Genomic DNA, 16271 nt, shown 5'->3' on the forward strand with positions numbered 1-16271 from the left:
AGTGTGCTGCCAGTGTTTTGTCAGCATGTTGCCATAGCCAGCAGCATGTTGCTATGATGGCAGGAATAAATAGTCGAATTTTATGTTTTCTGGAAGCTGTGTAAATCGACTCAAATTAACCTTCTAAAACTGTTACTGGCACAATTCTAGGGGAAATTACTCAGAAGATTGGTTTCTACGATCGAAGATCATTTTGGAACCCCGAAAATCTTCTTCAGAGCTAATCAAAAGAGTGTCTCTGTAACCTCTGTAAAAATATGTATGTACATCGAATGCGCGCTAACAAGGCAACTTGATTGGCCAAGACGAAAATTGCCAATACCCAGCGGAGGCGCAGGAGTAGGAGGAGGCAGATGGGGGCGTGATGTGTGCGCCATCTGTAAGATACGAGACACAAGATACACCATCGAGATTGTGGCACGGAATTTGCTAATAAATATTTAAATACTTACCTAACATTTATTGCTGCTGCTGCTGCTGATGGGGGACTCGCAACAGATTCAGAACTATTAAACCAACCAATTTGTGGCAATTGTCGGGGAGGAGGGGACGGGGAACGTCTCCCCAGACCGCTGCCACTTGGCCAGCGGGCATTATCCGGGCCCAAAAGCAGCTGTTGTCCTGGCAAACAAATCTTTTGTGGACTGTGGTTGTCGGGGTCACGGCGAGGGTTGGTCAGCTCTCAACCCTTTCCAGAGTTGAACTGTCAAAAGTACATTTGCCTCGGTTACGCCACAGAGGAAATATCCTTGAAGCATGTAATGACAATATCAGGCGGCCTTCCCATTCTGCCCTGCGGCCCTTTGGGGATCTGGGCTCAGAGTTTCTGAGCAGTTGAGGAGTTAAGCAGTTGAGGAGTTGAGGGGCCTTGAGTGCTGTGTGTAGTGCTCCATTTTCATTTTGCGGCGTTGATGAAACTTTAATGACACACCACACGCATCCAACACTGGAGGCCATGTGTCCAGCTTCAGCTACAGCTACAGCTACAGTTTTGCTTTTGTATCTCTAGTACTTTTCTGCCCAATTTCATTTTGGGGCAAACAAAGCCGGCTAATGGTGGCTAATGAAGCCAGTTTTATTGGGGATTTTGTGGGTCGGTGAACCCCAGAATAGAGCACTCCCAGGTTGGCCATATCCCTATCCCCGGCACTTTGGAGTGTGTGTTTGCATGTATTTATGAGGAATTCATACGTCAATGTCATGAACAACTCGAATGGAGCCCCAAACGGAGTGCAATGGCCAACAGCCACGTGACCAACAGAAAGCAGCAAGCAGCAAACAGCAAACACCAAACACATCCTGGCCCTGTTCTCCCGTATGCAAATGAACAAAAAATTAGATGACTGCGCTATGACAACGACCAAGACAACGATGACGACCAGGACGACGACGACGACAGCGGTGACAATGAAAACTAAGCGAACTACTCGTACGAGTAAAAAGCCAAAGTCCGAATGTTGTTGCGGTTTACGCAAAAAATAGCATTGCAAAAACAAGGGAAAAAGGTGCACAGAAAACGGCAGCAGGATACAAATCCTTTCACAGGCCTCCAGAACATGCGCCTAGTTCCTGGCTGGAAGGCAGGATAGAAAGCTGGCGAAAAAATTAAAACAAAGACATAGCAACAATTTACATTCCCATTGTTTGCCTCTGTCCTCCAAGGGCACAAAAACCGCCAGATGGGTAGATACACAGATACATGCACCGTCACAGTGAGTTTCAGAGCGTTAAGACGGTTTACATATTCGAAAAATACTCTAAAAGGCCATCCAATGATGGATTTAAAGCAATTTATATAAAAGAGATTGGCTTTACTAAGAACATATATGCAGATACAATTATATACAGCTGGCTGATATTTTCGAAACGCACTGCACATTCGCCTATAAATTGCAAATGCAGTTGGTCAGCCGGCAAGTTAGAGAAAGAAACGAGAACACACACGACACCGCAGCAAGGACAACGATGATGATGGCGATGGCGATGGCCAGGAGGAGGGCTGTCAGCGAGAGGCACGCCACTAGTCACCGCTAAAAAAATTGAGGCGGAAAAGACATAAAACCGCCTGAGAGTGGTCGATCAATACGACACATACTATGCCCTATCGGGAACAAAGAATATATAACTCAGATATGGTAACATGTGAAGGAGGAAAAGGGGTTTAATGAAAGTACTTCCTAATGGTAGTCACTCCAAAACTGGCATGAGTTGTATCACGGCCATTTACTTGTATGCAGGGTATTTGGTAGACCGTGTGGGTCCGGAATATTTCTCGCCATTGTCGATGTTGGCATTGTTGTACGGGTGGCGGTAGCTTCTCGCTGTTTGCTGGCACCAGGAAGCATTTTGCATGAATTGCCCATAAAAGTGATATGCACATCAAGATTGTCTGATATGAGTGGGGCGATAAGCGCGAAAATTTGCTTACTGGGCTCCCACCGACTTTCGAGCAACTGAAAATTGTTGAAAATTGTCGGAATTCGCTAGAAACTTTAAGGTCTCTCGATGGGACACAGTCTTAATCAAGACAAACTGCATTTGGCTAGACATTTAATTCGCGAGTGCCGCAAAAAGGATGCCATCAGTCTCAGGCACGCCCACCTCCCATTAGCCATCAGCCATTAGCCATCAGCCATCGCCCATTATGACATTGGGTTCGGTTCGGTTCGGTTCGGTTCGGCCCGGTTCGGGTGTGCTATTAGCCCACACACTCGCATATTAATAGCCCACTATCCTACATACTCGTAGCTTAAGCTCCCATGCTACCAAGATCCCCAGTTCCCAGATGTCATATGTCAGGCAGCTGTAATAATGCTAGCTGATGACTGCGTTATGATTACTGTCAACGGCAGGCACACGGCACTCCATGAATAAGCAGATGAGTCAGAGAGGGAGTCAGAGCCTCTTACTTTTATGCACATACATAGTATATCCTTGCGGGCTTATCGCGCCACCCACCCTGCCCCGTTCCACATGTGACTTGAGGCGCCCCGCAGCGCCGCTGTGGCAACAACTTTGACTCTGCAACAATTTATCACAGCCAATTTAACCACTTAAGTGTGGAAAAGGTTTCCGCCAGAGTCAAAGTGTGCACTACAGCCATACACATACATAGGTACACTTATACATACTCATACGCGTGTGAATAAATACTCGTATATGTATACATACTCACAATCCATATCCATGTTGAGTAAAATGAATGTAAAATAAAATATTGAATGAAATAACTTTGGCAACAAGGCAGGCCTGCCCATGTCCCCAGCGGCATTTCAGGCACGAAACTGACCACCCTACACTCGGAGAAATATATGACTTTCTGACCATCTGCTGACAATTTGGAGAGTATATTTCTGATTTACCAACATTCTTTTTTCTCAGTGTACCACCGCTGACCCCTCAATGTCTGCATATGGATGCGTGTGTGGCATCTGTGTGTGGCAGTGAGTGTGCAAGTGTGTCTGCTGGCAGCATTTATTTGTTTACAATCTGTTTGCGCAAAAGCTGCCGCAAGGCTTAAAAATCTGCATTTGCATTCTGACACTATTCGTGGATACATATACGGATAAATGTACACACAACATATACACACATATGTGTCTGTGTAAGAGAAAGGAGGAATCCTCATATACATATGTATGGGTACTGATGTATTGGCCTAATTGAAGAAGACAGTTACCTTGTAGGTACCTTCCATACATGCCATCGATTCTGATCGATATTGATAATCATCTATCAGATTAGCAGATAGCATTGGCAGCCTTAAACTTCTGCTCCTTTCCGTCTGGGCCAATGGGATTGGTGTTTAGGTTGGTAGCGGGTCAGTGCCTTCTTCTTGGTCAGCAGCTCCTTAAACGTCTTCATGTGATCGCGGTTCTTGCGCTTGCGGTTCTGCGCTCTTTGTCCAGGAAGTAGTCAGACGGAGGCGGATACACTGAAAGAATCCTGCCTTAGAATCCTGTTCACTGCTGAGAAAGCTGCTGTTGCCTAGCAGAATCGGTCTTATGGAGCTTTCAGATCGATAGTCAGAGTGTAGCGACCAGAAGAGAACTGCTGGTTGAGTTTTATGAACAACGAACTCACCCCACGGCACTGGGACCTGCGCCCGCCTTCTTGCCGTGGTACATAGATCCACATGTACTTTATATACGCAGTAACGGATCTCCTTCGATTGGGAGTTTGTTTGTTTTTCATTTTATTTCTATGGTTATTGCTAAAATATAATATTTATAGACACACGCTTTCGTGATCTCCTTAAGAGCTGAAATCCGCCCGACAGTCATTTATTCAACTAAAGCGAGGGACTCATACCACATGAAAATCCGGTGCTCTGCAAACTGTTAATTGTTCCATTTAACAGCTTGGATGAGTACGATTTCAGACCCATTCGCTGCTCACTCTTCGCCATATGCGGAACAGGGTCTGAAAGGGCTTAACCGTAATGCGGGGGGGCCACTTATGTGAGAGGGCATCAAATCGGCTTTCGTCACACTCTCCCTCTCTACCCATCTCACTCTCACTCTCTCGTGCTGTTCTCTCTTTCAGACGAACACACAGCCATGCGAGTATGTGAATAAAAGTGCAAATTCATGTTTAGTTTGACAAAATCTGTTTAAATCCAAAGAGCAAATGCCAGCAGTCAACTCCGCTCAGCTCTCTCGCATGGGAAGGATTTGAGAGGAGGAAGCGGAAATCACAATCAGGAAGCAGAAGCAGCAGGATTCAGAAGGTAAATGGGTTCCTGGCTTCTGGGGCTGTGGGTCAAAGGGAATTATCCGCTGTCAATGAGCTCCCAGTGGAAGAACACGGACCAAGACACGAATACTTGTTGCTTGAAAAGGCAATTTTCACACTCATTAAAAATTTGCATAATTACACCAGCCTCCCCCCAAGCGGAGTCGGAGCTCGGTGCCCCAAACGGAGGACTCGAGGACACTACGGACACTCATAGCCTGCAGCCGGAACGCAAATGAGCTTTCCATGGGACTCCAGCGTGAAGAGTCGCGGCCCTCTAAGCGCCACGCGAATGTTGAATTATAAATGCATGGAAATTAAAAACAATTACATGAAATTACATTTAACACCCCCACACAAACACACACACAAATATGTATATATTTAAACAAATAAACTGTGCATAATGATGCTAATCCCTTAAGTCAGCCCACGGAGAGGCCATCGGTGTGGACAGGGTGTGGCTGAAAAACGGGCTATCAATTTGCATTGCGTTTGGCTCATTAGCGTCCAGGCTGCCGCTTGCCACTTGTGCATTCTGCCTGTCTATGGAATATTTATACAATTTATTGCCTTGTGTACAACATTCGTCCTCCGAGAGTAGATTCAGAGGTTACAATCAAAAGAAAACTTCACAATTGTTATCATATTCATCTGAAAAATTCGAGAACACTGTACGTGCATTGATTGTGCAATATTATGCATTGATACATTTGTATGTTTGTGCATTATCAATACGTTATTTTGGAGCACACCTCGCCGTTCAACCGCTCATGAAATTTGACAAAATATTGCGGTTTTCGCAGTGTCCTGTTCGGAGCTGCGCACACATTCCATAAGCTTGAATTACAGCGAAAGCCAGAAAAATATTTATTTTACATATTTTCGATGGCCGATAGCTACCATAAAGCATACTCGAAAAGCGAGTAATTAAATGTCAACAGTTTTGAGTCGGACAAAGAGCCAGCAAACAGTTGTTATTCGATGAAGAAACCAAATTGCATTCCACTAAAAGGCGAGCAGATTCGATGGCAGAGATTATCAAATGACAGAACAAAAATATTTAAAGCTTTCCCCCACCATTTTCTGGGCATCAAGTTTGAATAATATTCAAGACATCCAACTAGGCAAGGAGACACTCCCGACTCCCACAGACTTGTTCAAACTTATTGGCCAGAATCGCGGAATTTGCAGTGAAAACTGCTGCGTCGCTAAGCCGTAAGTCCGACAAGAAAAATCACTTTTCCCCACCCGACGAACAGGACAGCAGAGGCCATGAGAAGGAGGACAGGGATTTGGCAGAGATTTGCTTTCGATTTTCGATTCAGACTCCGATTTCCGACTGAGTCCCGCTTAATATGCCAAACACAATTTGACTTTTATTCAATATGCAAAAGATACGCGTCAATTTGTTGTTTGTCTGCTCAACTTTTTAATCTTCATTCTCTGGGCTTCCACTGCCCTCCACCTCGTGGAGGAGTCGAGGCGAGTCGAGTGCACTTTAAGTCTTTAATCGGGAGATGCTCACGTGGCTGGCATTAACTTCGGGCTAGTGGCAACATAAAAGATGTTGCGGCCAGATTTATGTTGGCAGTTTTACAGTTATTTTAAGCACTACCCTAGACAAACCGAGTTAGTCCAAGTCCGAGTCCAAGTCCGAGCGGAGGCGAGGCGAGGTGAGGCTAGCAGCGAGGAGAGCTACTTAAGCCCGTGCTGAGCAAACTTTTGCAACTATTAAAGTATTAAGTAGAAGTGGATAAAGAGAAGCTACCGCAGTCAGCTAACTGTAAATGCATTCCTGCCACAGCAACAGCAACAGCAACAATAACAGCAACAGCAACAGCAACAACGACGGCAGCAGCATCAGGTTGCAATGGAAAACTTTGTCTTGGACTGCTCTACTTATGCGGCATGCCCCAACACTTTCTGTTTGTTCGAGGACAAGGCAAAAACTGGCTTAAGCACACATAATAAGCGTTGGGTACCGTGCCCCGTGGTGTGGGTGTGTGACTGGGTCAGAGCATGTGTGTGTGCGCCAGGGTTGCCAGCTGCATTGAATAGTCAATGGAATCCATTAGATAATGTCTATCTACACTGTGATTTTCTTGCACGAAACGAACAAAAGAAAACTGGGGTTACACTTCTCAGACAAACTTTCAGATAAATATGCAGGACACATGACAACCCTGCCTGAGTCCCTTTGCGCTTAACATTTTTTGACACATGATAAGAGCAAAACGAAATGTCAAATGTTTTTCAGCTTCCTACCACTCTTTCTCCCCAGCCCCCCTGTCCATCCGCCCCGCATTTTTCCTATAATATGCATCCTCTTTAGCCTTAAATCAATGTTGACAAAAGTTTTATTGGATAAGTTTGTTTAACGACAAGCAAAAGTACGAATAGACGCACACGAAAGGGCAGGTAAAAAGACGAAAAGTTCTACTTTTTGTTGAAAAATCAAATTGAGCAAAAGTTGATCTCAAACAGAAAAAGAGGAGAGTGGAAAGCTTGAAAAGTTTTCTGCAAAAATCGTTGGACGCGATAAGTTTGTAATTTGATTTGTGCTCAATGTGCGCGCAATTGATTAGCCATTCTACCAGTTCATGAATACCCTGAATGCTCTGGTACTCACACTCGCACTAACACACATACATTCAACAGCTTCTTATTCACCTTGCTGCCAAGAGCAGGTCTGGAGGCAGGAGGTCCTGCTACTACTATCTTCATTTGAAAGTTCGCCCTCTGCTCCACTAAAATTTTGCGGCAAGCACTAACAACTGTTGCAGGACTCTTTCCCACACACACAGATACACGCCCACCAACAGACTGGCAGCATTGTGGCTTCCGACCGCAGACTCCTGCTGTTTAATATGCTGTTAAATTGCATTAAAATTTGAAAGAGTTGGCATGCAATCGGGGTTTTGGTCAGGCCTTCTTCCATGTGGTGCTTGTGCCAGTGCTGGTTCTGGCTGGCTTCCTAGATAAGCGCATTACAAGCTGCAGATCAGTGTGACCGTTTATGGTAGAACCAGGCAGGCTCCAGTTTTCACTTACTTTTGCGTTTTCAGCCAAAAAGTTTCGTTTTTGTTTTAAGGTGCTCCCGTTTTCACACATTTGTGGCACATTTTCTTATGTACTGTTAAGCGCACAACATCCTCTGTTATCGATTACCAATTATTATAAATCATCAATGGTTTAAGGACCAAATGTTAGGTTAGGTTAGAGAACAAATATTTATAAAGAAGGCACGAGTTAAATTACCTTGATAATGGTCTCAAATTTATGTTAATACATCAACAAGTCTTATATTTTTTTCTTTTTTCTTAAGATTCATTTTGTTGTTCGTTAGAAAAGTGTTTCCGTTTTGAAAACGGACAAATCTTGAGCTTTGTGTAAACGGGAGCACCAAATATTTCGTTTTCAACAGTAATTTGGATATTTTTTGCGACATTGAATATATACTTTTTTGTATTTTTCATAAGGTATATAGAGATACTGTATTCTGATTTTTCCGACAGTGAATATATACTTTTTTGTATTTTTTATAAAGTATATAGAGATACTGTATTCTGATTTTCAAGAAACGACATGGTCTCTTGGAAAACATACGCAAACTGAACGCAGAGCTCAAATGTCAGCCAGCAGTAATTGCCTAGGAAAATAATTGAAAATGAATTGAGAGCGTGGAGTGACCAGGATCCTGCTCCTGCCGCTGCTCCTTACTCTGACCCAGCCCCTGCCGCTGCCCCTATCCCTGTTATTGCTCAGGACCGACCAGAGTGAGAGCTTGTAGCGCATTTAAAATGCAATAACCGGATTAGATTGTGTTGCTGCCGCATCAGCATGTCCTCGCCGGACTCGCAGTTGTTGCTGTTGTCGCATGTTACTCTGGTATTTATAGAGTTTTAACGCAATCGCAATTTCGGTTGACATTTTGCGCTCTCGGCCATTTTCCATCCTCCATCCTCCATTGTGCTCTCTGCCGTGGCCGCTGGCTGTCGATAGACGTCTACAGGTAGCTCGTTGCTGTTGCTGGCCCCCAACTTCAGCCCCAAACAAAGCAGCTTCCCATCTTCCTGGCCTCCCAGCTCCCGCTCCCGCTCCCGCAACAGACACACACGTATCGCTGTCTGCTTTATGAAAAATGCATTTTGTCTGTCGTCGCTGTTCCATGAAGCGCACCACGGCCGTGTGGCTAATATTATTTCATTTGGCTTTGGAATACGCCATTCTGTGGCTGATACTTTATTTTGTCATTTGAAAATTTCTATTCATTTCTATTTAAGTGGCATTAAATGAAAATGCTTCAATTGGTCTCCGATGTTACTATTGGAGCTTACATATTGAATGGATTTTCAAGATTGTGGGTATCTTTAAACAACATGAAATTGAGAAAATGTCCACAAAAAAGGAAAAGAGTTGAAGAAGAATCACCAATATGAGAGAGTCATGAGAATGACTGGTCTAAAAAAAGTCACAGAACTGAAAAGACCAGCTTGTTAAGTGTTTTTCTAGAATATTTTGGATTTGCTGTTGGACCGATTGTTCCTATAAAGATACCTGCATAAGAAAGCATATTTTTAATCATTCAAAAAACCTTTCAGCTCTAAAGAAAAGAAATTGCCAGGAAGGAAAGGCACTCGTGCATACATAATTCTATGTCCAACGATAAAATCAGAATATCATAAGCAAATCACTTAGAAAGCTAATCAAATATTCGAAATTTCACTTTTTCGTTTATGTATGCCAAAATGTGAGTGATTTTCCAAGATTTGTTTAAATCTGGCTTTTTTTTTGGCTCACACCCATCTGCACGAATCACTTTTAAAAATAAATATCATAATTTTTGTTCAGCCCAGTTCGGCCTTCCATCAATCACAAATTTGACACTTGCAACACCTGTGGCTGTGTAAGCCGCAGCATCCACATCCCCTTGGCAACCACTACCCCTGCCTGTTCCCTTGCTCTGCCCTGCAGTCCTTTTCGGGGGAGGATTTTTTTATAGCGTATATGCCATATTGATGTTCGTACAAATTAAACCGAATGCAAATAAGTCAATTTCTGCTCAAACACGAGCGAAATTAATGTGGTACAAAATAAATACGACAAGATAAATGTATTTGGCATTGAGCGGGTGCCAAGTAACAAGATAAACGGATCCCCATCCCCATCCGTATCCGTATCCGTGTCCCCGATGTGCTAATAAAAATACACGAGTCCGGGTCCTGGGCCGTGTCCTTGCAGACGGCGTGTGAAGAGTGCCCCTGGCCCTGTGTTTCCCTGTGTTTTCTCTCACGTTTAGCATTTCAAAAGGCGAATTGTTTATTTTTTTGTGCTTTTCCTTTTCCTCTTTCCTTGAGCTTTTCCATTCAACGCTATTTATCAGCCTTTGCCTCTTCCCATCTCTCCCTCTCTCTCTCTCTCTCTCTCTATCTGGCTTTCCTTTGTAACCCAAGCTTACTTTCGTAGCTCGCTTTTGCAGTTAACTTCTTTGTAGTTTCGCTTGCTTATTCATTTCCCTTTTCCCACACACGTGAAAAGTTATTTTTTTTCTCCCACAATGAAAATGAAACGCATTCGTCCTCTCTCTTTGGAAGTGTGGAAAATAAGCGCAAAGCTGGAAAACTTGTCACGTGATAAACTCCGAAAGGAAAAGAATGTCACGTACCAAGAACGCAGCGACAACCTTTGCCACTTAAAGTTTTAAGCTCTGAGACAGAAATATGTTTTAATTCCATAATCAGCTTGCACTTGGCCGAAAACCAAAATCAATTCCCCATTGTTTGGCCAGCTAGAATGAAGGACCCATCCCATCCCATTCCATCCCATCCCATTCTGATCCCCGAAAAATCGCAGCATACTTTGGCGTGCGACAAATGCTGGTCACGTATAGCCCCCACCCCATTCAGAGGGCGAGGGACAGATGTTGGGGTGCACTTAGCATTGCTACATAATTTCTGATGGCGCCATTTTAAGAATTATGAATGCCACGTGACTTTTGCCGGGCAAATGAAAGGACCCGGAAATCAGGGATGGGAATTTCAATGCTGAGCAATACCGGAATGATACACTTTTAAGGTTGTTGCCAGAAAATGAGTCCCAAAGAATGATATTTTTATAGGTGTATGAATCAGTATGGGTGTTTTTTTTTTAAATCGGAGTTTACGGAACTGTATGATCATGAAGGAATAGGACAGCCCAGCTGATGGCAGGGGACACTCTCTCTCCTGCGAATTGCCTTCCCTTCAGACAAAAAGCCGTTGAGTGTTAAGTTTTGCAATCGAACCCTGTAAAGATATATACAATTTGTAGCCCTATTAAAACCTACCCTATACGAGCACTTACATTGAGCTGTTTAAGGCTTTTTAGATTAAGCTATCCGTACGGGTGTCCTCCTGAACATCCTTCTTATAAACTGATAAACTATTCACCATTTTATCTATTTAAATCAAAGGTGTTTTTATTGCCTGTAAACCTAAGAGTACAATTCGAAGCCCTTTAGCCCCACAAGCCTCCCGATATGTGGCGGAGGCTTAAAGCTGCTCGGCTTTCGAGCTGAATTTTAATTTATATCGTCTGGCAGAGAGCGGCCTGCCCTTGTGGCACCTCTGTGACCGGTCAAAGGTGTCACACATAAACCATTCAATCTGACAGTCAGCAGTCAGTCGGAGGAGGGAGAAAAGCGAGACACAACCGATAGAGAATGACAATGCCCAGCGTTGACCGCAGTCAAACTTTCGATTTCAGTTTGTTAACGTGGCAAACAGGACACAGGTATACAGGTATACAGGACACGTTGCCACAGCACCATTTCACCATTTCACCGTTAGGTGGGTTAGCCGTGTGCTGCAATTTATTTTTTCTGCACATTTGTAGAGAGTATTGGTCGGTTTTTGCTTCTGCCCCTCGTTCCACATTTCCACACTCATTTCGGTGGTGCAAATTGCGCACGAAACATGCGAGTGGGTGTGTGGGTGGGTGGTTGTTGCAAAAAACCAATTTGTAATAAAGACGGAGAGGAGAGACATGTTCCCGTACTACTCCCACCCGTATTGTGGGGCGGAATGAATGAATGGTGTGGCGTGGCGTGGCGTGGAGGAGGATTATGTGGCATCAAAAGATGTTGACACATCACGCAGTCGGTGTTGTTGGTGTCTCTGTCTCTGTATCTGGCATTTGAATGCTTTCAATTAACTCTATGTAGATAAATAGGAGAAACTTGCCGCGTTGATTGTGCCACAGTTACTCCGGAGAGCGGATCCTTGCTTTAAAGGCTCGCAAAGCGCACAACAAAAATGAAACATTGCACAACAGTAAATTACGCGAGGGCTGGGGCAAAATGGCGCTGGCGGAAATTGCATTATCAGCGTCAAAAGAGCAAAGGCGCACAGACAACGTTGCAGGCCCCCACCCCACACCGCCCCTCTTGGTGGCATGTTTTGCCGCCGGCTTTTGCCGCTTCCACTTCCTGCCCCGCCGTGGCGACGAGACAATGAGTTGTGATAGCACAACTTTTGCAGCGGCGTCGCATAATTACACTTACACGGGAAGAGCGGGGAGAGCGGGGAGAGGGGAGAGTGGCAAGGGGCAAGTGGCAGCCAGAGCGAGTTACTGTTACTCAAGACTGATGAGCAGTTTATGACTTGACGCTTTCGCAGGGCTTTTAATACCGTTATTGTGGCGCATTTGTAACTGGCAGTTAATAACGGACACGATGCGACGCGCTGCAGTTCCAGCTCCAGCTCCAGCTCCAGCTGCAAAGTGGATTACCCCCGGTTGGCCATTGTCTGTGTGTGGCATGCCCCGTTCATGATCGTTCAAGCCCATCATCCGCAGCATTTATATGAAATTTTAATGAATTGTAAAGCCAGGACATCTTGGAGCAGCCAGAAGCAGGGATACCACATACCACACACATGTGCTCTATCTGACAAACATTATCAGACAGAGAGACAGACGGAGAGAGAGGGAGAGAGCTGGAGAGCGGGTCTCCACTTCAAGTTCAATAAAGTTGAGTGCCTCGCACAAATGGAAATTTTACGCATACGCCATCTGAGAGAAAGAAAAGCGGGGAAAAGTGCCCTTTAAAATCACTTTATTATGCGAGCGTGTGAGAGCATTTTCCAACCCCAGCCTCCCCCCCGTGTGTGTGTGTGTGTGTGTGTGTGTGTGTGTGTGTGGACACATTTGTTGGGGCGACAATTTATAAGAAAATTCCAATCGAACTCCGGGCATCGCTGGGCAAATGTCTTTTGGCCGATAAAAACGTACCCGGCACGCGCTTTAATCATGAAAAATCATATTGAATGCTCCGCTCGACCCCGTCCCCCGTGCATCCAGGATAGTAGTAGGCGTGGCAGCCATTAAATGAATATTTCAACAAATTTGCCTTTACAAGCTCTCGCTCTGCAGGATATCTGAGAGGAGACACACACACACCCACACACTCGCCAAACAGCTGCACAATTTCCGTAGAAAACTTAGCATTGGAAACTTTTGTGTGCGACTTCTGCCAACAGCAAAATCAACAACAACAAGAACAATAGGAAGGGAGCTCAAACTTTGGGAAGAAGCTGCTTTTTAAATGCCCTTTAGATCTGATTTATTGACGGCCAGCGAGTAGCCTATCTAGAACATAAATTTTGTGTATATTTTGTATATTTTGTGTTTAACATGTTACAGCAGGAAGCTTTTACCAACAAAAAGAAGCCTCTATTAGATCTAGGATATCTATCTTTATCCCTCTTTCTTCAGAGAGAGTCCCTCTTTAAATAACTGCAGCTTACATTTCGATGGAGATAATAATTTCTTCACAAAGCTCTTTAGCTTGTTGTTGTCTCCCTCTTTAGTCAAAGCTAATGTCTGGATCGGAATACCCTTCCAGGCATACCCTTCTCTGACAAGTTGGAAGTTTCCGCCGCATGCATTTCAATTGCGTTGCCGTCGACGCCAACGTCGACATTTACATGCCAAGTCATTGGCCAAAGTATTCCTCCCCCAAAACCCCGAACCCCCACGAATGCCAGCACCCATGGAGAGCGGCCGCCTGCACTGTGTCTTACATCTCTTTGACTCTAATAGATTTTAATCAGCCGCAGGACATACGCCTGGACGACGACAACGACAACGACGACGACATGCTGTTATGGCCCCAAACCGCTTGGCGACAATCGCAATTTCTCCAAGAGAATCGCCCCCAGGGGCCTGGCCTGGCCGTCGCAGGCTTTAATTATGCCAGTTGTGGAATTAAAAGTATGAAAAAAGGAACACGAATATTAAATTTTTTGGGCATATTTTTCCAAGTATTTAAATGGGAGCTCAGAACACACTTTTCATCCCCAATTTGGTTCTAGCCAGCGGCCGGCGAAGCACTCACAAAAGTAGATGAGTGTTAAGGTGTGAGTGCTGGGGAAAGCGCGTTTTTTCCACACAATTTACCCGCAACACCTTCGGGGCAGCGGTGGCGAACACCTCTAATGAGCCACTCCAGACCTAAGCACTTTCCACCCGACCCCCCACACACACACACACACACACACACACACACATCCTTGAAACTTGCTGCACTTTTCAGCACTTCGACACGTTCTCCCATACACACATACACACACACACACGAGGCGGTGAGGAGGTAAGGAGGTGTGGCGAAAGAGTATTTTCTCTTTTTTGCGTAATTGGCCAAATGCTGAGTGATGTGGCCGGACGGGCGACTTTATGGCCAAGAGAGAGTGGCGGAAAAGTGGCGAACAAATTTAATACCCTTATCGGTATCCGTTGCTGGCCATAAAATGGCCCGCATAAACCAGAAGGGGATGCGGAAGAGCATTACACATTTCGTTTGGCCCATCTGAAATATCAGCCATGGACATCTGGGCCAATAAAAGTGTCAAATGAAATGCGTATAATGAGCATCGTTGTCCTCCTCCAATCGAACGATGTCCGACTGCCGCTGGATGATGACTCCTGACCGACTGCGAAAGTGTTTTAAAATGCAAAGTGTCATTATTTGTGTGCATCGTTAAATTTCATTTAAAGCAACGCCATCAACGGCATTAACATCAGCGGCAGCAGATGACAGTATTGCCCTCTGGTATCGCAGGACCCCCCTGGCGGGGGTCACAGCTTCCGCTTATCTGCTCATTGCGATCTTTATTGGCTGCCGTTATGGTCCTGCGGGTGTCCATAATTCCGCATGTAATTTGATTACCCACACAACCCCCACAACCCCCACAATTGTCAAGCATTTCCCCATCCTTCTGTCCCCCTTGATATCAACAACTTCATCGACACTTCGAGGACATTTCCAGGAGGAAACTTTAAGGGGGAGAGTGGGGCAGAAAACTTAATGTTTGGAGAGTGTGAAGGCAACTCTTAATTAGTCCCATTGTACAAGATTGTATTTGATAATAATCACATTAATTGCTCATGGTTTAGACGGAATATTCTCAGGTATGTATTTCCCAAAATTTCCTAACGAAACGGGGGGTCTTCACCATCGTCATCCTTTACCCTCAGGCAATAACACGTAAGCAGCAAAATGCAGATTACCTGGGAGGGGATAGGGAGAGGGTTATGGATTAGGATAGGGATTCGTTACGTGGTAGACCAACGCTTACCGCTGCAACCAATGTCAGCTTGAACCAGTGGTGGGTGACCACAAGCTCGACGACCCCTCCCTGGTTCCCAGCAACGATCCAGAGCGACATCTTCCCCAGAAAGTAGCTTATCAATGCGAAAATAAGCTGAAAGTATCTTGAAATGCATATTAAACTGAAGCTATCTACAGGTTCTCTGACTGCAACACACCATCTGCATAAGCTTGAGATTCTGGCGTATCGCCGCATATAGGCCCGCACAGAGGATGGCTATAAGGAAGGAGTTCAAGACGAAGCACATCACGAGCAGAAGTTTGCCTTTCATTGTTACCTCGCTTAGGTTTCGACCGCCCTCAATTATGTCCAATACATTGAAAAGCTGTGGAATCGCCATGGGTTTAGCTAAGGACGGATGTCGCTGGGCTAACTTACTACCAATAAAAGAATGCTAAGCACCACTGAGATCTTTAGAACAAGCACGGTGCAGAAACACATCTTCTCGACCCTTTTGAAATTTTTAAATATTATTGTTCATCCAGTCCCAAGCATAATTGACAATTTTCTCCACCCAACGGAGAATAGTAAACCAATATGCAAGTACATCAAAGCATAGCAAGAATAGGCGACACACACAGGAGATCTTGAGGGCCCAAACGGGGGTTCTCGAAGGCTCGTTCGCCATGTTTCAGTAGTGTTTATAAAAATGTGACAACTTTTCCAGCGCCAACGTAGTTATTTACAAGTGTTGAGCCACAAGATGTTTAAGTGGCCCTAACTGGGTTCTGCCACATGTGTCGAGCAGCCAGGAGCACAAAGAGGCCACCAGCAACAACATGGTTGACAATTTCCAGTTGAACGCACAAAGCAGAGACGTCTCCTCCTGCTCCTGGCTGCTTGGGGCAGACCCCCCGCTCGGGTTCTGTTTGTGCTCCATCTGCTGAT

At 44.9% G+C, this 16271-nt stretch overlaps 1 protein-coding gene across 5 annotated transcripts; it reads right to left on the reverse strand.

Annotated features, from left to right (window-relative positions):
* Positions 1–15027: 15027 nt before the first annotated feature.
* Positions 15028–16026, reverse strand: LOC108150888. Of its 5 annotated transcripts, none has more exons than XR_004471611.1 (5): positions 15762–16026; positions 15661–15708; positions 15541–15599; positions 15351–15486; positions 15028–15282 (listed from the first exon to the last, which is right to left on the reverse strand). XR_004471611.1 is itself a non-coding variant. In XM_017279198.2 (4 exons), exons 1-4 carry the CDS (start codon positions 15822–15824, stop codon positions 15205–15207), a joined length of 432 nt encoding a protein of 143 aa, XP_017134687.1. In that variant the 5' UTR covers positions 15825–16023; the 3' UTR covers positions 15035–15204. The 5 variants fall into 5 exon arrangements, 3 of the variants coding, with proteins under 3 accessions (XP_017134687.1, XP_017134688.1, XP_017134686.1); XR_004471610.1 differs by having other exon boundaries at positions 15040–15282; positions 15351–15476; positions 15762–16023; XM_017279198.2 differs by having other exon boundaries at positions 15035–15282; positions 15351–15476; positions 15541–15708; positions 15765–16023.
* Between the last annotated feature and the right edge of the window lie 245 nt (positions 16027–16271).

Source organism: Drosophila miranda, chromosome XR (genome assembly GCF_003369915.1).
Source record: "Drosophila miranda strain MSH22 chromosome XR, D.miranda_PacBio2.1, whole genome shotgun sequence".
In the NCBI taxonomy this organism is placed as follows: Eukaryota; Metazoa; Arthropoda; class Insecta; order Diptera; family Drosophilidae; genus Drosophila; species Drosophila miranda.

What these genes read in the sequence shown, in the direction of transcription:
- LOC108150888 (XM_017279197.2), bottom strand. Translation starts at nt 15,824, where the DNA reads ATGTGTTTCTGCACCGTGCTTGTTCTAAAGATCTCAGTGGTGCTTAGC. An exon ending in TTAGCATTCTTTTATTGGTA is followed by an intron (nt 15,709 to 15,761) that starts GTAAGTTAGCCC and finishes GCGATTCCACAG; the next exon opens with CTTTTCAATGTATTGGACAT. An exon ending in AGCTGACATTGGTTGCAGCG is followed by an intron (nt 15,283 to 15,350) that starts GTAAGCGTTGGT and finishes ATCCCCTCCCAG; the next exon opens with GTAATCTGCATTTTGCTGCT.